Source organism: Brassica napus, chromosome C5, assembly GCF_020379485.1.
Source record: "Brassica napus cultivar Da-Ae chromosome C5, Da-Ae, whole genome shotgun sequence".
In the NCBI taxonomy this organism is placed as follows: Eukaryota; Viridiplantae; Streptophyta; class Magnoliopsida; order Brassicales; family Brassicaceae; genus Brassica; species Brassica napus.
Genome location: NC_063448.1, coordinates 3,945,098 through 3,968,343, shown reverse-complemented (window position 1 = coordinate 3,968,343; position 23,246 = coordinate 3,945,098). Strand labels below are relative to the sequence as shown.

The window sequence follows — 23,246 nt, the reverse complement described above, 5'->3', positions numbered from 1 at the left end:
ATAATGCAATCTAACCATCGGTGTTAGTTTTGTCATCAGTTACAAACCAGTTCAACTGACAAGTATATTTATAGTAATATAATCACTGCAGTTTTAAACAACATTAGAAAACAATATACTATCTTCCAAATTTAGGTTTTCTAGTTGAAACCCACTAGAAAGAAACTCCAATGCCATATAAACAAGTGAATTTAACATAGGAAATGAGAGAACAAAACAAAACAAAAGAGTAGACCATGTTCGAGCCTTCCTCATTGTCTTCTTAATCATTAGAAACGAAAACGATGTTGCAGAGAGCAGCAAGCAATGCATATTCATGGTGGTGGGCCAGCCACATCCGTACAAAACAATCCAAATGGCTCGAACACAATCTTCAAGGTATTATAGATATATATATGGTCACGTAAACAATGTTCTTTGGCTATGTAACGTTTCACATATCATACAAAGAAACATGGATAATATAAACGCTAATGGAGTTTGTTTCTTGAATTATCAACTTTCCTATAGATATGGAGGAGAAGGTACATTACACACTGAAGATCATAAACGAAGATGGAGACACTTTTGCGATAAGGGCCGAGATGTACTACCGCAAGAGGCCTGAGATTGTTAATTTCGTTGAGGAAGCGTTTCGTTCATACCGTGCTTTAGCAGAACGCTATGATCATTTGTCCACAGAGCTTCAAAGTGCCAACCACATGATCGCTACCGCTTTTCCTGAACATGTTCCATTTCCTCTCGACGACGACGATGATGATGATGATGATGACAACCCTGAGAAACCACCTAAGCCTCTTCATCTCATTCCCGGTGGAACTAACATACCAGAGGTCCCTGAGATTCCCAAGAAAGAGTTCAAGAGCCAATCTCTGATGTTGAGAAAAGGACCTGGCGATATTAAAAGTTCAGCATCTTCTTCTGTACTGGTGAGTTCAGGATTGAGCAAAGAAGAGGCACTAGAGGAGATTGATAAAATCCATAAGGGGATCTTGGTGCTTCAGACAGAGAAGGAGTTTGTGAGGAGCTCTTACGAGCAGGCTTACGAAAGGTACTGGAGTTTGGAAGATGAGGTTACAGAGATGCAGAAGAGGGTTGTTAGTTTACAAGATGAGTTTGGAGTTGGCGCAGAGATCGAAGACGGTGAAGCCAAGACGCTTGTGGCCAGCACGGCTCTTACCTCATGTAAAGAGACTATCGCTAAGCTTGAGGAGACGCAGAAGCGGTTTGCCGAAGATGCAGAAACTGAGAAGGAAAGGATTGTTTCTGCAACAGAGAGGTTTGAAGCACTGAGGAACAAGTTCGAGATGGTTAATATGGTAACAAACCAAGAGGCTAAGAGAGGTCAAGAATCTAAAAAGGAATCAAGAGAGGTTGAGTTGACTGAGAATCTGAGTAATGAAGAGTTTGCAGAGAAGATAGATGAGCTTGTGGAGAAAGTGGTGTCTCTGGAGACAACAGCTTCATCTCACACAGCATTGGTGAAGACATTGAGATCAGACACTGATGAGTTACATGAACATATTCGTTGTGTAGAGGAAGACAAGGCATGCCTTGTTTCAGATTCAATAGATATGAAGAAAAGGATAACAGCGCTTGAAGATGAGCTGAGTAAAGTTAGAGACCTCTTCCAAAGAGTAGAAGATCAGAACAATGATCTTCAAAAGCATTTGGTTGATGCTAATGGCACAGCTAAACACTTATCCGGAAAGTTACAGGAAGTCAAAATGGAAGAAGATCCTTCTAAGGATTTAGATTCAATCTCAGAAGACACAGAGATAAAGAGTGAAGATGAGATTAAAGAGGCGATTCAAGAGACTGTGCAAGAAGAGAAAGAAGAGATAAAAGACTCAGAAACAGAAAGCACTTGTTTTGGCACAGAGGGAGAAGAAGATGAGGAGAGGAGAAACTGGAGGCAGTTGTTACCTGAAGACGGCGTGGAGGATAGAGAGAAGGTTCTATTAGATGAATACACTTCGGTGTTAAAGGACTATAGAGAAGTAAAGAGAAAGTTAAGTGAAGTTGAGAAGAAGAACCGTGACGGCTTCTTTGAGCTAGCATTGCAGCTGAGAGAGCTCAAGAATGCTGTTTCTTGCGAAGATTCTGAGTTTCATTTCTTACGTCAGAAACCTGCAACGCCTGGAAAGGATTCTGCACAAAGTATGAGTGTTTCTCATAGCTCTAACTCTTCAATCTCCATGGCGCCACATCATCAGCAAGGAGGAGAGGTGAAGGGAACACCACAAAGAGCAAAGGAAGAGGAGGTTAAGGTGAAGTTTGAAGTTACTGAAGACACTCCAAGAAATAAGATTCCAACTGTGGAAGAAAAAGTGCGTGGAGAGATAGATGCGGTGCTAGAGGAGAACATCGAGTTCTGGTTGAGATTCAGCACATCTGTTCACCAGATACAGAAGTACCAAACAGCAGTTCATGACCTGAAAGCTGAGCTATCTAAACTCAGTAGTAATGCATCAGAGGCAAAGCCTATATATAGACACCTCAGAGAGATTCGGACAGAGCTGCAGCTTTGGCTAGAGAATAGTGCAGTCCTTAGAGACGAGCTCGAGGGGAGGTATGAAACGCTTTGCAATATCAAAGACGAAGTTTCAAGGATGACGTCTCAGTCAGGTGGTGGTACTAAAGTAAACGATACAGAGATAAGTGGTTACCAGGCTGCAAAGTTCCATGGAGAGATACTCAACATGAAACAGGAGAACAAAAGGGTTTCTAACGAACTTCAAGGTGGACTTGAGCGTGCACAAACTCTGAGAATCGACGTGGAGAGAGTTGTCTGCAAACTAGAAGAGGGTCTTGGGATGTCGAATGCGGCAGCTACAAGATCTCTGAGCAAGAACACTTCATCATCATCATCATCATCGCCTAGAAAGCCTAGGATTCCACTAAGGTCATTCTTGTTTGGTGTCAAGTTAAAGAAGTATAAACATCAGAAGCAACCTTCATCAATCTTCGCTTGTGTAAGTCCATCTCCAGCACTGAACAAACAGTGTAGCTACCTTGTCCCACCTGAAAAGCTCCCTATGAGTCCCTAATCAAGTCAACAGAAGCTGAGGATTGCAAACTAAATGTGTATTCAGACTTTGAACATTCCAAGTGTATGAGATTTGTATTATTAATTAGTACCATGTACTGGGGAAGGCCTACTTTACATAAAATCTTTCTTAAAAGTCTCCTAATAAAAACTAAAAATTCAAAATAAAAGCATAAGATGTTTCTGTCAAAGAACTAAACACCCTGTCCTGTTCCTCTCACAGTTGCAACCTCTGGGGGCTTTCCGCATGCTTTACTCACTGTGACTACCGAACCGACCTTGTTGTTTACTTCACATTTTGATTTAGATTCAGAACCAGCTCCACTGATGGATGGCACTGCAGTTTTATCCACCAAACTTTGATTAGCAGCACCGAGAACTGCAGTCTGAGCGTGTGTAGCAGCCTGCTTTCCCCTGCTAATCTCCGAGTTTGTTGAGGTCATCTTATTTGACTGGATGGCAACCACTGAGCTTGCTCCATCTCCTCTAGCTTGCTCTTTGTGTCCACCATCTGGTTTGCAAATGACAGTCTCTGCGGTTGGCTTTGGAGGTAATACAGTTGCTGGGACCGAGGCTGAAAAAACTCCTTGATTGGAGACGATCTTCGATGCAGTAGATCCTTCTGAAGGAGAACCCATGAGAGGAGATTTGATAGAAGATGGTGAAGGCGTCACAGATTTCAAGTTTCCATTAGCTAGAGGCGGTGTATTCGCAGGTCCAACAGCTTTAGTAATACTAAAAGGGGAAACAGTCTTTCCTGGCTCAACGAGGCTACCTGGGGGACGAGGCATACTGGCTGTAGGAGCATTTTTTACAGATTCGACCTTTGGTGCTGATGCAGCAGCCATTACGCCACCAATGCATGCTGCAGCAGCAGCTGAATTAGCTGTTACCATTAAATCCGATCTGGAAGTGGACCTTGCCGTTGTTTTATTAACAACTCGAGATTTTGAAGCTGAAACTGTTGTTGCTGCCCGAGACAATGTTTGAACAGCAACTGGTTTGGACTGTTGTTGGCCTTGAGAAGGACGGCCTCCACTGCCTTGAGTTCCTGTGATGGTACAAAACAAAGAAAACAAAACCCCACCCATGTTAAACCGGTAAGCTACTTTTTGACTTAGACAATATCAGAGCCAGTGGTAACCAAACTAAAGCCTCTTCCGTTATATAATAAGATACTAGAACTAGCGGGAAAAAAAAAAAATTTCAGCTTCTTTTACCTACTGCAACTTTTTTTGAAGGGGGTCGATTTCCCAGAGCCAAAGATAACGCATGGTTAACAGCTATCTGCGATTGGCTAGCAGAGGTCGAAGTATCATACCTTCTTCTTAGATGCGGCCACCTCTGCAAATAAAATAGTCAGTCTGATACCATCAATAAAGGTCAAAAGAATAACACATGCTAAACATCATATCATCTTCCAACTTGACAATCAATTTTTTTTGACATGGACTATATCCACAAAAATGTAAACATGGATAAAAATATCATAACACATTGCCTTAGCAGCTAGCTTCTATGATTGCCAAGCGAATATAAACGCATCATCCAATGGAATCTGTTGCCGGGATTTGAACCCGGAAAAATGGGGGGAGAGACCCCCACATCCATACCATACTAGATGACAACAGATTTGTTTCTAGAGTGATTACCATAGTGGTCCTGTAGTCTGTATACAGCCACATCTAAGAACTAAAACAAGGGATGGTCCATTTATCCTCAACAGAATATAATAATAGATAAGTTTAAATCACTACCTGAGAGAGTTGGGAGGCGGTTCTCCTTCCTCTAAACTCTCCTCTAGCAATATGAGCCCAGTTGCCTTCACCAAACCGCTTCACAGCGGCAATCAGGTCGGCATCCTCCTCGGCAGACCATTTCTGCCTCGTCTTCCGTTGTGAAGCCATGCTAGTACTAGCTGAAACATTTCCATTAATCCCCTCGGTAGATGTAGCTTTCTGAAGACAAACAGGAAAGGTGATATTCATCCCTCTTGACGACCAAGGAGACTCCTGAGTTCCCTCAGGGAGAGCATAAGGTATGTTTATTGTCAAGGGAGCCTCAGATGTTGATTCGTGGAGGATATCGGACTCCCTTGGCACATACGAAGCAGCAATCACCTGAGATGCAAAATAAGGTTGAAGCAATTACAAAACATGGCATCACTCTTCAGGAACATGAGATCACTCCACAAGAAGAGACAGACTCTCCAGAGAAATGCAGCAAAATCAAGTAAACGATATCTAAGGAATGAAAGAATGAATCTTTATATAAAATCTGATATTCAATTCCTACTTTGACATGTGCAACAGCCTCCACTGATGCTTCAACGCTGACTGCTGGAGAAGCTTCCAACTCGCACTCCACGTCACTATCATCGTCCTGCAACACAAGCAAAAGACTCACTTACAAACTCTTAACGAAAGAGCCAATTCACAAGAAGTAAAAAAAAAAAAAAAAAAGTACCAGAGGCTGAGCATCATCTTCCACCAGGGGAAGAAGAGGATCACGATATGAAAGGTGTCTCCACAGCATCTGAAACTCCCTAGCATTGGTAATCCCAGTGGTGGTCTTCTTCACGAGCTCATTCCAGTCCATCTTCTTGACATCGGAATAAAAGGCCATCTCTTGTAACAGTCTCAGTATCGTCTCCGCATCATATCTACTCCATATAAAGTCAAAACCGAATTTAAAAAAAAAAAACTTTGTTTTTAACGACGTAAGAGGAAGGAAGGAAGGAAGAGAGACATTAATTACCTCTGCAAAAGCGTGGCGATGTCGCCTTCGCTAATGGTTCTCTTCCTTCTCTTGTTACTACTATCAACCATTCCGCTTTGGAACGAGAGGACAAAAGGAATCAATTTCACCCAAAAACCCTAAGACAGAGAGACTTGGGAAGCCTGTAAGAGTTGGACGAATCGTTCCCGATGATGATCGGAGGAGAGGAGGAGGATGTGCGCGAGTGTTGAAGCGCGTGGAACTCTGTGGCTTGTTTAAAAAAAAAAAAAATGAGTAATCAGTTTATAGTATTTTTTAGTCAAACTCAAGTTAATTATAAAGTTATATATATATATATATATATATATGTATAACAAATATTATAATTGATGATAATATAATAATAAAAAATGACCACAAAATTAGTTTTACAAAACTGTTTTACTTAACCTGTTTGATTAATACTAGGTGAGTACAATTTTAAATAATATTAATATTATAATTTTTGATTTTGGAATTACCCACTTGAAAACTATTTACTTCAGTTTTTTGTTTCTTAATTTTATTTAAACAAGTTAATTAAGATTGGTAAGAAGAATTAAAAGGGAGGAGGGTTTATTGTCTTCTAAGCGCTTAAAACATCATCTCTCTTTCTCTCTGCTTTTCTAACAGAGGCATCACGCGGTGCCTCTGTACCTTTCTCGCTCGTCTCTTCTGCATCTCTTCAGCTAACATTCTGCTTGAGAATGATGACGGCGAATGATGTTTCCTCTGGTGAATTTTCTTCTTCATGCTTTTATTCCTTTCTTCTTGTAATTTAAGCATATAGATAGATCTCTCTGGCAATAAGCTTTCTGATTTCGCAGTTTCCAGAAGTGCCTGAAGGTTTGTTTTTTTGCTTCCACTTCTCAAGGAATAAAAGACTGCTTAGTATCTTAGTTATTCTTCAGGCTCTGATTGGGCATATACGAGTATGCATTGTGAAAGTTTACCCCTTTTGAGACAATGATGATGATATAGAAGCTACGTTGCAATTTATATAGTTTAATTGTCTCTTCCCTTGCGGATAATAGCAGTTATTGTTTGACAAATCACTTCAGACTCTTGTTTCTTGGAGAAAGTTCTCACCTTTATGATTTACCTTTACATTTGCAATTTTAAGACTCCTTCACTCTCTTCCTCCCTGTTGTGGCTTTTTAACTTAACCTGTAATGGATAACATCTTGTGTTTTCTCTCTCTCTCTCTCTCTTTCTGATAGGGGGTGTAGTTTGAATTTACTGCTACTGTCTTTACTAGCCAGACTATATGAACTTTTCTCCTCAATTTGAAGCTTTCTCCTTGTCAGGTGTTTCCAATTGCTATGTGTTCAAGAGCCGGTTGCAGGAATATGCTCAGAGATACAAGCTACCAACGCCTCTCTACGAGGCTATCAAAGAAGGCCCTTCCCACAAACCTCTCTTTCAGTCTACAGTGATAGTCAATGATGTCAGATATGATTCCTTGCCTGGATTCTTCAACCGTAAGGCTGCTGAGCAATCAGCTGCGGAGGTTGCTCTCCAGGAACTAGCAAAATCCAGTGACCTAACCCAATCTGTTTCACTACCTGTTGTAAGCATCTCATCTTTCTTATCTTGTGGTTCTGATTGTTAAGTGTAGTGGTTTTCCTATGAATTGTAAGCTTTGCCAGCTCAGCAACAGAACTTACAGTTAGTTTGAGCGTTAAAGGTCTTTATTTGGCCAATGATCTAGACTTGAGGGTTTAAAGATTCCACTTGTTAACCTGTGGTTTAGGCCTCTTGGTGAATTGAGTAGAAATGGAGTTTTGCCGGTTTTCTATTTGTTATGTGCATTTTGGCTAACTTTTGAATGGCTTCTTAATGCAGCACGAGATGGGGTTATGCAAGAATCTTCTTCAAGAGTACGCTCAAAAGATGAACTACGCGATTCCACTCTATCAGTGCCAAAGGAGCGAGACTCTCGGGAGAGCTCCACAGTTCACATGTACTGTGGAGATCGGTGGCATAAAGTACACAGGAGCTGCAACAAAGACTAAAAAAGAGGCTGAGATAAGCGCTGGAAGAACAGCGCTTATAGCGATCCAGTCAGAATCCAAAATTGACCTTGCCAACAACTACAGCTCTCAGCTTACTGTACTTCCTTGCGAGAAGAAGACAGTAGAGGTAGCAAGCCCGGTGAAAGAAACCATCATCAAGACTCCAAAAGCCAGGAGAGCTCAGTTCAAGAAGAAGGCTAGGAAAGGAAAGCTCAAAGTAGCTAAGGATCTTCTTGAAGACAGTACCGTCCCTCCTCAACCTACTGAACATTGTGTAAACGAGCAGCCAGAGAATGCTGAGACAATGATAAATATGGAACCTTCTTCATGCATGAACGGGTTTAAGGAGGCAGTAGTAGTTGCTAGTGTGGAGACAGAAGCAAGCCAAGCATAACTGTCTCAAGATGGAGTCTTTGTGAGTGTAATTGTTTATGCAAGCCATTTTGGTCTGTTTAGTTATACAAGATCATGACAATAGTGTTATTTTGTTTTAGTATTAAGATACATGAAGCTACTTTGGTCATGAATAGAAGACCTTCATCTCTACAACCACACTGCTTTCACTCTATAAATCCACCATATTGAGAGAGAGATGATGCTTCAGAACTCACAGTTGGGTGTAAGTTGAATTTAATGTTAGTTTGGTAGCTAAACCATATAAAAGTTAAAAATACAGGGGCTTTATTTTAATTAATAGAAATTGTCATTTGAATCAAATAAGCCCAAATTTCTGACCCAACAATAGGCCCATTAGAGAAGAAGCCCTAATTTCAGAAGAGATAATAATCATTGCCTCTCTCATTTTGCGTCTTCGGCGATTTTTAGGTTTCTACTTGTCGCATCCACCAAAGAGGAAAAATGCCGGCGGGTCATGGAGTTCGCGCTAGGACGAGGGATCTGTTCGCGAGGGGGTTCAGGAAGAAGGGTACAATCCCACTGTCGACTTACCTCAGGACCTTCAAGGTCGGCGATTACGTGGATGTCAAGGTGAACGGTGCGATCCACAAGGGTATGCCTCACAAGTTCTACCACGGTCGTACCGGTCGTGTCTGGAACGTCACCAAGCGAGCCGTCGGTGTCGAAGTCAACAAACAGGTCTGAAACATCTCACATTGTTTTAAGCTTATTGTGCTGTCTAAGTTAGTCAAACATGTTGATTGTATGGTGAAATGTGCAGTTACTTAGCTCAGGTTTTGTGAGTTTGTCTCAAAAGGTTTTATTTTTTTATATTAAGCTTTATGATCTTTGTGCTGGAACTAGTTCTCTACTATACTGATTGCTTTAAGTCTTCTCTAGTAACATTCACAGTTTCAAATCAATCCCATAAGTTACATTCACTGACTGAACACTTTGATTCCTGATCATTTGGACTACTTGTCTGTGCTGTCATATACTGTTTGGCTTTAAACATTAGTATACTCGGTTCTTTATATTGATTTTATCTTAGTGGGTAACATAATTGACATGTATGTTTGGTGGTGTGTTCCAGATTGGAAACAGGATCATTAGGAAGAGGCTTCATGTGCGTGTGGAGCACGTGCAGCAATCCAGGTGTGCAGAGGAGTTCAAGCTGAGGATTAAGAAGAATGATGAGCTCAAGGCCGCAGCCAAAGCCAGAGGTGAGACAATAAGCACCAAGAGACAGCCTAAAGGCCCCAAGCCAGGATTCATGGTTGAGGGTATGACCTTGGAGACTGTCACCCCAATCCCCTACGACGTCGTCAACGATCTCAAGGGAGGCTATTAGTTCTACTTTCTTCCCTCCCAGCGTTTTGGAGCTTTCTTTCATATGGTTTGTAGCGACTTAATACTACTGGAAGATGATTTTAAACAGCATGAGTTTTGTTATTGATACCATTGTGTCTGCCAATTTAAAATTGTTCTTTCTCCAACCAACTATCTTCAAGATTTAGTCACTGACGCATCCCCGACCCACATGAGCTTGGCCTAGCACTGCAGATCACTGTTCCACCAATCATTACACAGTTAAATGTATATTAACACATTAAACCGGGGAATTGTACATTATTTGCAGCGGACCGGTTTATCCGTATCCCGGTTATATAAACCGGGTTATGTCGCCGTTTATCTTCCTCCGTTTACTCTCACAGTGTTTACATTCAAAATCTCGAAAATACTCAGCGCCGGAGAAAGAGATGTTCCGAATCAAAATTCTAAGAAGCAGTCTCTCTCGATCTTACCCACAAGCCTTTTCTCGAACATCATCGTCTCTCTTATCGACATGGTACTCTCCAGAATCTATCTCTCCTCCTCCACAAGCAGACGACGACGTTGATCCAATTCTCGTCAAACTCTCAATCGCCATCAGAGATTCTTACAGAGATCCGTCACTAGAGCTCTCTCCGTTTACGTTATCCCTCTCTATCAGGAACCTCCTGCCCTCTCTCAGCTCTCGTCACGTCCTCGATCTCATCAACCGCAACCCTCTCTCCCTCCCTCACCATTCAATCTTCTCTTTCTTCAAATTCATCTCTTCCCAGCCTGGGTTCCGCTTCACCGTCGACTCCTACTTCGCCATGGCTCGGTTCCTCGCTGTCCACAAGATGTTCGACGAAGCACAGTCGCTCATCGCGCTCGTCGTCTCTCGGAAAGGGAAAAACTCAGCTTCCTCCGTTTTCATTTCTGTGTTGGAAACGAGAGGAAGCGATTTCCTCGTTGATGCGTTGATGATCGCGTACACTAACGCAGGGTTCATACCCGATGCGATTCAATGCTTCAGGCTATCTCGGAAGCATAAGTTTACAGTTCCGATTCGTGGCTGCGGCAGCTTGCTTGATCGGATGATGAAGGTGAATCCAACCGAGACCGTTTGGGGATTTTATATGGAGATTTTGGATGCTGGGTATCCCTCTAATGTTTACGTTTTCAATATTTTGATGAACAAGTTTTGTAAAGAATGCAAAATGTGTGATGCGCAGAAGGTGTTCGACGAAATTACTAAAAGAGGTTTGCGTCCCTCTGTGGTTAGTTTCAACATTTTGATTAATGGGTACTGTAAAGCCGGAAACTTGGACGAAGGGTTTAGGGTCAAAGAGCGTATGGAGAAAGGGGGAACACGCGCTGATGTTTTCACCTATAGTGCCTTGATTAATGCGTTGTGTAAGGAGAACAAAATGGACGGAGCTCATGGGTTGTTTGATGAGATGTGTGAGAGAGGGTTGATCCCGAATGATGTTGTTTTCACTACTTTGATTCATGGTCATAGTAGGAATGGACGGATTGATTTGATGAAAGAAAGTTATCAGAAGATGTTAAGTAGGGGTCTTCAGCCTGATATTGTTTTGTATAATACTTTGGTAAATGGCTTTTGCAAGAACGGGGATCTGGTTGCTACGAGGAACGTTGTTGATGGGATGATTCACAGAGGTCTCAGGCCTGACAAGGTTACGTACACAACTCTTATAGATGGGTTTTGTAGAGGAGGAGATGTAGATGCAGCGTTGGAGATAAGGAAGAAAATGGATCAGAATGGGATAGAACTCGATAGAGTGGGGTTTTCAGTTCTTATTTGTGGAATGTGCAAAGAAGGAAGGGTGGTTGATGCTGAAAGAGGTTTGAGGGAGATGCTGCGAGCTGGTATGAAGCCAGATGATGTCATCTATACGATGATGATGGATGCATTCTGTAAGAAAGGTGATGTTCAAACCGGTTTCAGATTGCTTAAAGAAATGCAGAGAGATGGGCACGTTCCTAGTGTTGTGACGTATAATGTTCTGCTTAATGGATTATGCAAATTGGGACAGATGAAGAATGCTGACGTGCTGCTAGATGCCATGCTTAATATTGGGGTTGTTCCGGACGACATCACATTCAACATTCTATTAGAAGGTCACCATAGACATGCAAATTCATCGAAGCATTATATACCGAAACCTGAGATAGGGACTGTAGCGGACTTGGCCTCTTACAAGTCACTAGTCAGTGAGCTCTATAGAGCTTCAAAAGAACACCGAAACAGATAATACCCAAAGATTGTTCCTGGATATACGAGCTAAACTTTTCTATTAATCACCAGAGGTAGTTTTCTTCATCATAGGTAATACCCAGAAATAACTTTGACTGTATTGTCTCCTTGATTTCAATTTCTAAACGTTTTCTGGCGATTTCTCTATTTAAATCTTCTGAACTGGGTATTGTTCCTTTTGATGGAAGTCTTAAGTGTTTTATTTGTATGTTTGAATCCTTTTTATTCTACATATCTGGGATGCATTTGTAGTGAGCTGCATGAAAAACTAATGCGTCCAGTTTATCTTTTGAAACATACAACTTTTAAAAGGCCATTATGGCCACACCATAAACTCCGCTCCCAATTTGATATATATATATGTATATTCTTCTAAGTTTGTATGATGTGCTTGTGTATCCACAATCTCTGCAAGTAATTTTGGTCGTCTCTTTTCCTTGCAGGAGCAGTGTGGACAAAACGGAAGCCCTCTCATCTTTTGCTGCCTTGTGATAAGGGTACGATTTGAACCTGCTCTCTGATTTCTATTTCACATATATTTTATCTTTAGTTTGAAATTTAGGAATCTTTAGTTTGAGCCCTTCATGACTATTATATGCAAGTCACAAGACGAGACTAGTATTGTTAAAAGATTGCTATTTATTGTTTGTTGATGGGTGAACAACTACATGGCCTGAGCTGACCTTCGCTTTCAATTAGACTATAATTATCCTTTCTTTGTCTTTTGGGTAGGAGTTGGAAACATTCACATTCAAATTAAGCTTGAGTTATATCGCTGGATAGAAATTATTTTATTACAGTAACAAAACATATGATCACTGACTGAAAAGTAGTACACCAATATAAACACAAAAGCCCTAGTATTATGCCACCATATATGGAAATAAACAAAAAAAAAAGCAAACTTTGTCATTATACATTATTTTGGTTGGATTTTGATCCTGCTGGGTATATGTTTTCTGTTATTTTGGGGAAGACTGAAGGAATGGTCTTTCATTTCCTTAACCTCGACAGCTCTTTTGACCTCTTTAACAATTTCCTTTATAAAATCCGCCTCGGAGCTGCAAAGTAAAGTAGTTTAGTCTGTCTATACAGAGTTTCGCTAAAGGAAATGATATCACAAAGATGAAACTTATTGAATCAGTGAAGATGTTATTCTAATATGGTTCTTTAAGAGATTTTAAGTAAAAATAAGGCACAAACATCAACTTTACATTTATATGAACTATGACGGCCCTTCAGACGTTGGACTGCTGCATTCACACGATGGACCAGTTATTTTTTCTGTTATAACAGCCATGTTTACTTTTCTTGTCATGGCAGGTAACTGGTTCAGAGGGGCATGAGGGAAAACGACGAAGAAACCTTATAATTGCCGTAGCATTTTAAGGATGATCAGTAAGGTACCTTTTGCCGCCTAAGGACAAGCCCATTTTGTCAGAAACAGACTCTAAAGCTTCCTTCCATTTCTTGATTTGTTCCCCACTTGAAGTCTTAGCTAACCTCCAGAAATTGCGACCGAACTCAGCCTTTTGGTATCTCACAGATGCCGCTTTCACCTTGAAGAAGACGGGTATCACCTGTAGTTTGCGTTTATCGGCTCTTTTCTTTATTTTCGCTAGCTCGTTCAGGCACCAGCGTGACTCTGCGTACCTTTTTGAGAATATAGTCAGAGCTATCCTCGACTGTTTGATCCTTGCGAAGAGATGTCTCCGGTCTTTCCCCTTCTGTTCATCTTTGTCTATGAAGAAGTTGATTCGTTGTCTTTTGAAAGCGTCAACAAGGTGGCTCACGAAGCTGCAGCGTAGCTCATCTCCCCGGAAGTTGATGAACACTTGGTTATCGTCATGGCTGTGGAGGGAGCCAGATAATGTAGTATCCTTTGATGGGAACTTGCTATTGCTCTTTTTCATGTTGGCTAAGTTTGAATGTGAGCAATGAAGAATAGGGTGGTTTGTTCACTCAACTGCACTACTGCAGGTTTTGTATTGCCAAGAGCACTTGGTATCTCGGCTATATTTGCTGGAGCTTTATAGACTCAAAGGCAATCCATAAAGCGTAAATATAGAAGTATATAACAATTGCTGTTTTAAAAAAATTCTATCTAATATATTTTAAATTAGTTTTAGATTATCTGTGATCCCAAGATGTGGAATTGTGAATGACCGTTGGAAATTGCCTCGTACTCTTTGTTTTAAAGACTGCACAAGCATGCCTGCTGACGTTGTGCGTATGTATATTAATTATATTAAAGATGGAAAACAAAACCCGATCCTTGACTCGCTTCGTGCGCAAGTAAACAAGGATAAGAGAGAACTCAAAATACCTCACCTCGAGCGTAGGAAAAACGTCAAAATTTACCAATCAAATTAATAAATACATATGGTATAACCGGTAATTATAATATTGAGAAGTAACCGGTCTAAAGGATTTGTTAGCGGCAAGATTGGACATATGGCATAAATAATGTCTTTTACATGATTCATCAACTGGAAAAGGAGTCTAAAGTTTGTGAATACACTGGACACTTGAGTATGGTTTGAAGTTCTTCCCTATTTTCTACAAAAGTATAAATATTATGCTTGGTACATTTTTATTATTAGCACTCCTAAAATTTTTACATGATATTTAGGACACTCCTAAACGATATAAATTTATAATTAAGACTTGTATAAAACCCGTTGATAATTAACGTATCACTGATCAACACAATTTTAGACTAAGTTTGTCTACATCCACAGCCTTAACTTAAAGTCCATATAAACATCTCTAATTTAGGAGTGTCTAGACTAATCCGGCTTTGAGCTTTCAAGTGAAATCCAAGACATGTTTTCATACTCGATCGTGGGGGCAAACAACATCAGTTTTGTACATTGAAGATTGTTTTTGCCTACTATTGGCCTTTGATTGTACTTAAATGGAAATATTTCGATGGAACAAATTAACTACTTTAAATAAATACATCAAGAATTCAATCGATAAAAACAAAACCAGGTTATAATATACGCAGAGCAGAGTCGTGCTTATAGCCTTTTGAAAAATGCATTTGCCTAGGACCCCCAAGTTTTGTAAAAATTTTAAAGCCCCTAATTACAAAATAATTATTTTTACATGGTAATTAACATATTCTCTTGGTTAGATTTTTATTCTTATTTGATTCACTTCTGTTTAAAATAACTAGGTTTATGATTAATTTTGCTATATTTATAAATAAAACTATAAAGATTCTACTTCTAAAAAACTGTAAATATTTGATCCATATTTTGTCGTCTTATATGCTATGAGTTACATTTATTTTATATATGTACGAGAACTCGGTAAAAAAAATAAAAGTTTGAATATATAGTTTACTATATTTAATATAAATGATAAGATTTGCCTTTTTAACAGCCACCAACATTACAATCCAAAATCCATATCTTTTCTTTTATACTGCAAATTCATACTTTTTATCATGATTTTAGTTTTTTCGTTTATAAGAGTCTGGTGAAATTTTTTTTATGTAATAATTTAAAATTTTGTAGTGTCATATTATATGTATATTCTAATTCAAAACTTTGAAGCTGAATAAATTTTTTTGTTTATAAATATCATGTAAAATGTATTTTTTTTAATTCGTCTCAGGTCTCAAAAACGTTCGCATGCGCACGCCACTGACGTAGAGTTATTCAAGATGTTTGGGGTTTAGATTCATTTATACATACTTTGAAATATCATCCGACCAACTCTGCCTCCAAAAACGTTCGCAGGCCACTGACGTAGAGTTATTCAAGATGTTTGGGGTTTAGATTCATTTATATAGTCATACTTTGAAATAATATCCGACCAACTGTCAAATCGCAACATGAATGATGAAAGAGAAAAACCCCTCGAAAGGTTTGAGCGTAACAAAGTTTGTGGCTTTTGAGTATAGTCTCGGGGTTTATACCCCTTTCATCCAACCAACCATTTGTTTCTCCAACTTCGCTTACGTGGACACACAGAATATTTTCTAAATATATATTTCTATGTATTACGTAAGTTTTTTTAACTACTAATCCGCGAGTCTTATTGAAAAAATAAATTAATAGAGGGACCTCTATCCCTCTCTCTTTTAAGAACACGTGTTAGATTAATTCACTTTTCCAACGTAACCAAACTAGGCCCGTTAGTAGATGCCAAAAGTCCAAACATATCAAAAGACTCAAACCACGAAGACCTATACAAGCCCATAGATAAATAATAACAGTAAAAAAAAGAAAATCAAAAAAAGAAAAGAAAAGAGAGAAACACTCTCATTTTGAGCATAGGGCTTTTGACTATCTCTAACTCTTTATTGTGTCCACTCTACACAGTCCACACCTTCTTCTCACAGAGAGAATACATAGTATTTCGATCGGCGTCAGATCCTCCGCCGCATCTTCTCATCCTCACTTATCTCCGGGTAAGTCTCTGCTCTCACAATCTCTCACTTTTTTTGTGTCTACTCAGTCTGAACTTCTACAGAGTGTCCAGAAATGATGGAATCGGGCGCTGGCTTCGCGGCGATGGAAGAGAGGATCCTTCCTGGAAGCTTCTTCCAGTTTCCTCTCCCCGGATTTAGTGCTTCTCTCAATCGATCCCCTTGTCCTTCTCCTCCTCATCCTCCCACTGGTCGTGAGAGGTAGTACTTTCACTCTTTCTCTCTTCTTCCAAAGTGTGAGGCTTTGCTTGGATCAAATGAGATTGATCGTTGTGGATTGGTTGCAATGTGACCACAAGTAGCCTTTACACATTACTGCAAGCATCCATTGGTACTTACATCCACATTTCTTTGAATCTTACTCAGGTACTTAGCTGAATTGTTGCAAGAGAGGTGATTACGCGTTTAAACACACACCAATTAATCTAATGTGCCAACAATACCACAATCGAATGGTATGTCATTGTAGCATTTTAGGATCGAATCCACAAAGAACTAATGATCTATAACACCAAGAATACACAAGCTTCCTTAATCTACGCAAACAAGAATATGGATGATTTTGTAACAAGCTAATGTCCTAGGAATATAAACAAGGTGATCTCAAATCCAATCAAGAAATAAATACAAGAATTCAATCAAATGCTAAGAATGGATCCATGGGCAATGATAATTGATATAAGGTGATCAAGGTTCAATCTAGGATGTTCAAACAAAACAATCAACAAGTCTATAGGTTTAGATCTCTTCAATATAGATTAATCCACTGTCGTGGCAAAAACCCTTATGCGAATCATGAATTAAACATCAACTGTCGTTGGCTAACGCAATCAAACATGCATGAATCACAAGTCTACTAACCATTTAAACATCTCGGACATCAACTGTCGTTGGCCAAGTATGTAAAAGACAATACTAAGTTCATTCAAGCATTTTAACAAACATCTTCCGGGCGTAAAATAACTTAAGGTCTAGATGAGAGTGATCAAGTCTAGTCTAGCATTAAGAACACTTAGCAAGCATATAACAATGTTAATCAAGCAATAAACATCCTAAATATCCACCTAATCACCCTAATCTATCTAACCCATGAATCACAAAGTCACTACTCACTAAACTCCATGATAAACCTTAAACCTATGTAAGGATCAAGAGTAATCATGTTAATGAGCAAGAGAAACACAAATATAAGATGAAGTACTTCCTTAGATTATCAAAAGATTCAAGCTTGTACAAGTTTAGACAAAGTCTTGAGAGAAAATGAGATCAGTCCCAACTTGGGGATTACAAGAGTATTTATATGGTCTTTGGAAAACCTAATGGTTTCCATATAAAAGTCTAAAATGCCCTTTAAAAATGTTGATTTTCGGCCAATGTAAAGACGCGACCCGGGTAGGTGTCATGGCCGACAACCCGCGTCGGCCAACCCGCATCAGCCCATCATCCAGCTTCTGGTAAGTCCGCCCGGGTAAGCTAACCCGCGGTGCATCCCCTCGTCCAGCTTTTGGTCCATGCGCCCGGGTTGTCGAATCCGCGTCAGGGTTGATATGCCTCTAGTAAATCGATCATAACTCCTCCAATACAGCTCCAAATGACTTGAAACCACTTCCATTAGAAAGCTAACTCAATTTCCCATGTCTTCCAAAAAGATGGTCTTCAATAGATATCTTGAAGGTCTCCATCCATGTTCATCTTTCACCCTTTTTCACCACAAATGTCTCTAAACACCTCCAAAAACTCCATAGGACACTCCAACACCTGATAAAGCCATATGAATGCAATATGGATCCTAAAGATACCTAATCTACATGATCATTATGTACAAAATGGATGGATAAAATAATGCAAATATGCATGATATCAACTCCCCCAAACTTGTTCTTTACTTGTTCTCAAGTGAACTTTCAAGAACTCATAGGAAGAGAGGTTTGAAGGTGGGAGCTCATAGCCAAAAGAAACACTCATAGCACTCAACTTGACATCCTAAAGAAACATAGCAAATAGCATGAGCATACTCTCTTATTATAATCTAGCTTCTCTAGGCCTATCAATATTCTTATGCCTCTACACAAGTTGCATAGCTCATCAACCAACAAGTTCTCTTAACCAGCTCTCACATTGATTCACACACACACAAGGTGAATTCTCACAAATGGGCACATGATCTCAATCATTTGGCTAGGCAAGCAAATGGTCTAATGTGAATGAAGAGGAGGGTTCAAATGCATCATTTAAAGTTGGTTATGACTCAAGAACAAAAAACTTGATCATTATGCAAAATTTATCTAAGACTAGAAGCAATTCATGTATACATAGATCTATTCTCATCATTCTACCTTTTTCCTAAGTGATTACAAAGCTCTACCCTTTTCATCTCCATCCTAAAACCAAAATAGCACCCACTCACATCACTCACCCAATGAACAACTCTCTTTTTCTTTTGACTTAACCAACTGGGGACTTTTATTCACTTTTTACAACACTTAGCTCTAACTCTTTCTCATTTCCCTTCCCACCTTCTCATTGATTTTCTTTTTTTTTTAAGATGGAAGGTTCCTTTGTACACAATCTAGAGCTTCATTCTTTTCTTTTATCCCTAGGGTTTTTCTTTTCTCATGACACTCTTTTGTTCATATTTCTCACTTCCCAATCCTAAGATATTAACATTTAAAACACACAAACCCACTCACCATCCCAAATGCTAGCTCAAATGAAGTTCTTATGCTAGCAAAGATGAGAACAAATCTATGTTGCCTCCAATACTCTCAAGATTTTGCACATGACAAGCTATCAAAAGATGCCTCACTCATGCAAATCAATGTTTGGTCTCAAAGAATGGCTAGGGTTCAAGGGTGGAAGTGCCATTTGGATTAACAAGGGTAATGAATGGAAAAAAACAACCCAAATGTGTATGAGATCCATGATCAAGTATGCAAGTGCCCATATGCAAGAGAGATTAAGTTCATTCAAGTCTAGATTCAGGTTGGAGTTGGTTTCAAAAACAATGCCAATATCAAGCAGACAAACATGTTTCAAGAAGAGTTTTCAAGGCTCGAAGCATGCAAGACTTTCAAAAGATGTTTAAGCTACTTGATATGTTTAGCTAGGGTGTCAATTTCAGTGCAAGAAAAGTGTTCTTTACAAGGCATTTTCAACTGCTGCTCCATATGCAAGTGAATACAACCTATATGCTCTAGACTCAATCCTAAGGATGCAAATGATGCAACTAAAAGCTTCTTTTTGTGTTTTACAAATTTTTCATTGTTTTTTTGGTTTTTCTATGCATATATGTATGTAGAATGCAATGCACGAGACTCCAAATCATCAAAGCAAACATGATCAAATACTTGGTACCTTCCCCAAACTTAAGTCACACAGTCTCTGTGTGATTAAGAGAAAAGGAGATACCGAAAATATGAGAAAAGCAAATGGTATCTACAATGAAAGGTTGGAGTGGTACCTCAAATAGAGACTGGGGTGTGATAATGGGTGTTTAGAGTCGCAATGCTTGGCCGCCTTTCCTCTCTTATTGGCTCTAGACTCAACCTGAAAGACCTCAGCCATAGTTATTAAACAACCTAAAAAAGATGAAGAAATATATACAATGGATAAACATGAGACTTCCTCCCAAGTGAGCTTGTTTTAAGTCTCTAGCTTGACTTTGTGTGCTTACTAATCGTAAGTATCAAAAGGCTGAGCCAATGCACCTTTGGTCCTTCTCCTACAAGAACAGGGAACCAAGTATGCAAAGGAGCACACTACTGTCCATAGAGAATATACAGATTTTACATCAAAGAGTTTCACTAAATATGTAGCATGAATTATAAGATGCTCCTTGAGGTTCAGATGGTCATGAGAATCAAATGCATTTGGTGGAAACACAGAGGCAACTACATATTCAAACGAGGTTTTAACAAAGTAACAAACTCTATCTCCATCAATCAAATAAAACACAATGTTCTCATTCTCATGATTGTTTTTGACAAGGGAGTTTTCTATCTCAAGCAAGAGCTATCAACATCAAGTTCATCCCCTAAATCAGCAAGTTCAAGAAGAGGTCTAGAATTCTCAAGCATCATAAAGTCGGATTCAAGATCAATTGAAGCACAAAGATAGTTCTTGTCAAAACAAACTTCAAGATGAATCCTAACAAGCTTTTTTACTCTCAAAACATCTAGTTTTCTAGTTTCACATATCAGATCAAGACATTCATTGATGAGCAATTGAGTATTCAAATCAGAGGCAATATCTTCAACACAAGGCAAGCAAATATTCTTACATTGAAGTTCTAAAGTAGGATATGATTGCATATACCTTTTAGTTGGGTTGGTGGAACCCAATATATTACCTCTTTGAGCTGTTGAGCCATCCTTATCTTAATGCATGTGAGCTCTCTTCCTTCTAGTGTTGCCCGATGTGACATAAGATTTAACCTGAGCATCACTGCCATGTCCTCCCTTGTCAACATTGGATTCTCTTTGCAAAGCTCATCCACCTTTACACTTTGTTCTGGTGTAAGTATACTTTCATCAAATGGCTCCTCCATATATGGCTCATCATCATCATCAATATGATCTTCAAGTGTATCTTCCTCTTCTTGTGGCCAAGCAAAGTGGCTTGCTGCCATCACTAAAAATAGCAAAAGCTAGAATAAAAGGTTAGTAGCTATACAAAAGCAAAACAAAGCATAAGAAAATAAAGCTTAATCTCAAAAAAGTTTGAAATCCTAATGACAAATCTACTTAGTTCCCCGGCAACGGCGCCAAATTGATTACGCGTTTAAACACACACCAATTAACCTAATGTGCCAACAATACCACAATCGAATGGTATGTCATTGTAGCATTTTAGGATCGAATCCACAAAGAACTAATGATCTATAACACCAAGAATACACAAGCTTCCTTAATCTAAGCAAACAAGAATATGGATGATTTTGTAACAAGCTACTGTCCTAGGAATATAAACAAGGTGATCTCAAATCTAATCAAGAAAAAAGTGCAAGAATTCAATCAAATGCTAAGGATGGATCCATGGGCAATGATAATTGATATAAGGTGATCAATGTTCAATCTAGGATGTTCAAACAAAACAATCAACAAGTCTATAGGTCTAGATCTCATTCAATATAGATTAATCCACTGTCGTGGCAAAAACCCCTATGCTAATCATGAATTAAACATCAACTGTCGTTGGCTAACGCAATCAAGCATGCATGAATCACAAGTCTACTAACCACTTAAAAATCTCGGACATCAACTGTCGTTGGCCAAGTATGTAAAAGACAATACTAAGTCCACTCAAGCATTTTAACAAACACCTTATGGGCGTAAAATAACTTAAGGTCTAGATGAGAGTGATCAAGTCTAATCTAGCATTAAGAACACTTAACAAGCATAGAACAATGTTAATCAAGCAATAAACATCCGAAATATCCACCTAATCACCCTAATCTATCTAACCCATGAATCATAAGGTCATTACTCACTAATCTCCATGATAAACCTTAAACCCATGTAAGGATCAAGGCTAATCGTGTTAATGATCAAGAGAAACACAAATATAAGATGAAGTACTTCCTTAGATTATAAAAAAAATCAAGTTTTTACAAGTTTAGACAAAGTCTTGAGAAAAAATGAGATCAGTCCCAACTTGAGGATTACAAGAGTATTTATATGGTCTTTGGAAAACCTAATGGTTTCCATAGAAAAGTCTAAAATTTCCTTTAAAAATGTTGATTTTCGGCCAAGGTAAAGACGCAACCCGGGTAGGTGTCATGGCCGACAACCCGCGTCGGCCAACCCGCGTCAGCCCATCATCCAGAGCTTCTGGTAAGGCCGCCCGGGTAAGCTAACCCGCGGTACACTACCCGCTATACATCCCCTCGTCCACCTTTTGGTCCATGCGCCCGGGTTGTCGAATCCGGGTCGACCAATCCGCGCCAGGGTTGATATGTCTCTAGTAAATCGATCATAACTCCTCCAATACAACTCCAAATGACTTGAAACCAATTTCATTAGAAAGGTAACTCAATTTCTCATGTCTTCCCAAAAGATGGGCTTCAAAAGATATCTTTAAGGTCTCCATCCATGTTCATCTTTCACCCTTTTGCACCACAAATGTCTCTAAACACCTCCAAAAACTCCATAGGACACTCTAACACCTGATAAAACCATATGAATGCAATATGGATCCTAAAGATACCTAATTCCTAATATACATGATAATTATGTACAAAATGGATGGCTAAAACAATGCAAATATGCATGATATCAAGAGGCAAAAGTTGGGTCCTTTCTCACAACTTATGCCACATTGCTGCATACTTCTAAATCAAGGTGTAGAACTTTCTTTTTTAACATTTGCTTTATTGCTTACATTGGTCTTGTTCTTGCAGAGATTAGGAGGATCTCCAGTTTATCCGATCTTGATAGATATGAGCATGGCAGTCCATTTAGATCGCCTGGTCTGCCTCCGACAAATGGAAAGCTTGATTTTGACGGATGGTCAATGATGCAAGCAGAGGCAAGCCATATTGGACAGTGGAAATTCAGATATCAGACCAGACTCTTGTTGAAATACGAATGTGTTGTGCTGATAATGGTTTCTTGGTTTCTTCAGGAGAGTTTTCATCACCAGAGAGCTTCCCCATTTCGTGCTCCTGCTCAAGTAGGCTGGGTTGGGATGCCAGGACTACGTTCTCCACCCATTGTGAAAAAAGTGATCAGGCTTGATGTGCCTGTTGATAAATTTCCAACAGTAAGTTCTTAAACATTTTGAACCTGAAATAGTATTATGATGGTGTCTATATCTTGATTTTAATTCATTGAACCTTGGCAGTATAATTTTGTTGGGCGGATTCTTGGGCCACGTGGGAACTCTCTAAAAAGAGTTGACCATGCAACACAGTGTAGGGTGTTTATTAGAGGACGAGGATCTGTCAAGGATACTTACTGTTAAGGTATGGTTCCTTCTTTATTGTTTCTCTGAAGTATCCCA

The 23,246-nt window shown here is 39.3% G+C and overlaps 6 protein-coding genes across 9 annotated transcripts; 4 read left to right on the top strand and 2 right to left on the bottom strand.

Moving 5' to 3' along the window:
- Positions 1-170: 170 nt before the first annotated feature.
- LOC106401293 (protein NETWORKED 2B-like) lies at positions 171-3,051 on the top strand. The gene has a single exon (XM_048757930.1). It carries the CDS (start codon positions 513-515, stop codon positions 3,048-3,050), a length of 2,538 nt encoding a protein of 845 aa, XP_048613887.1. The 5' UTR covers positions 171-512; the 3' UTR covers position 3,051.
- Positions 3,052-3,112: 61 nt separating this feature from the next.
- On the bottom strand, positions 3,113-6,066 carry LOC106401294. The gene is made up of 6 exons (XM_013841781.3): positions 5,807-6,066; positions 5,516-5,711; positions 5,345-5,431; positions 4,807-5,169; positions 4,270-4,393; positions 3,113-4,100 (listed from the first exon to the last, which is right to left on the bottom strand). Exons 1-6 carry the CDS (start codon positions 5,875-5,877, stop codon positions 3,244-3,246), a joined length of 1,698 nt encoding a protein of 565 aa, XP_013697235.1. The 5' UTR covers positions 5,878-6,066; the 3' UTR covers positions 3,113-3,243.
- Positions 6,067-6,370: 304 nt separating this feature from the next.
- LOC106397415 (double-stranded RNA-binding protein 1) lies at positions 6,371-8,370 on the top strand. The gene is made up of 3 exons (XM_013837995.3): positions 6,371-6,541; positions 7,114-7,376; positions 7,652-8,370. The coding sequence occupies exons 1-3, from the start codon at positions 6,514-6,516 to the stop codon at positions 8,213-8,215; spliced, it is 855 nt and encodes a 284-aa protein (XP_013693449.1). The 5' UTR covers positions 6,371-6,513; the 3' UTR covers positions 8,216-8,370.
- A 199-nt stretch (positions 8,371-8,569) lies between these two features.
- Positions 8,570-9,713, top strand: LOC106402161 (60S ribosomal protein L21-1). Its single transcript, XM_013842840.2, has 2 exons — positions 8,570-8,916; positions 9,311-9,713. The coding sequence occupies exons 1-2, from the start codon at positions 8,680-8,682 to the stop codon at positions 9,566-9,568; spliced, it is 495 nt and encodes a 164-aa protein (XP_013698294.1). The 5' UTR covers positions 8,570-8,679; the 3' UTR covers positions 9,569-9,713.
- A 154-nt stretch (positions 9,714-9,867) lies between these two features.
- LOC106397346 (putative pentatricopeptide repeat-containing protein At1g09680) lies at positions 9,868-13,939 on the top strand. 4 transcript variants are annotated; one of them, XM_048757932.1, is made up of 4 exons: positions 9,868-11,859; positions 12,250-12,303; positions 13,130-13,209; positions 13,299-13,939. In XM_048757932.1, exon 1 carries the CDS (start codon positions 9,897-9,899, stop codon positions 11,802-11,804), a length of 1,908 nt encoding a protein of 635 aa, XP_048613889.1. In that variant the 5' UTR covers positions 9,868-9,896; the 3' UTR covers positions 11,805-11,859; positions 12,250-12,303; positions 13,130-13,209; positions 13,299-13,939. The 4 variants fall into 4 exon arrangements, with proteins under 4 accessions (XP_048613889.1, XP_048613888.1, XP_013693396.2 ...); XM_048757931.1 differs by having other exon boundaries at positions 9,868-11,878; XM_013837942.3 differs by having other exon boundaries at positions 13,130-13,939.
- Positions 13,192-13,719, bottom strand: LOC106397347 (disease resistance protein RBA1-like). Its single transcript, XM_013837943.3, has one exon. The coding sequence runs from the start codon at positions 13,717-13,719 to the stop codon at positions 13,192-13,194; it is 528 nt and encodes a 175-aa protein (XP_013693397.1).
- Positions 13,940-23,246: the final 9,307 nt, after the last annotated feature.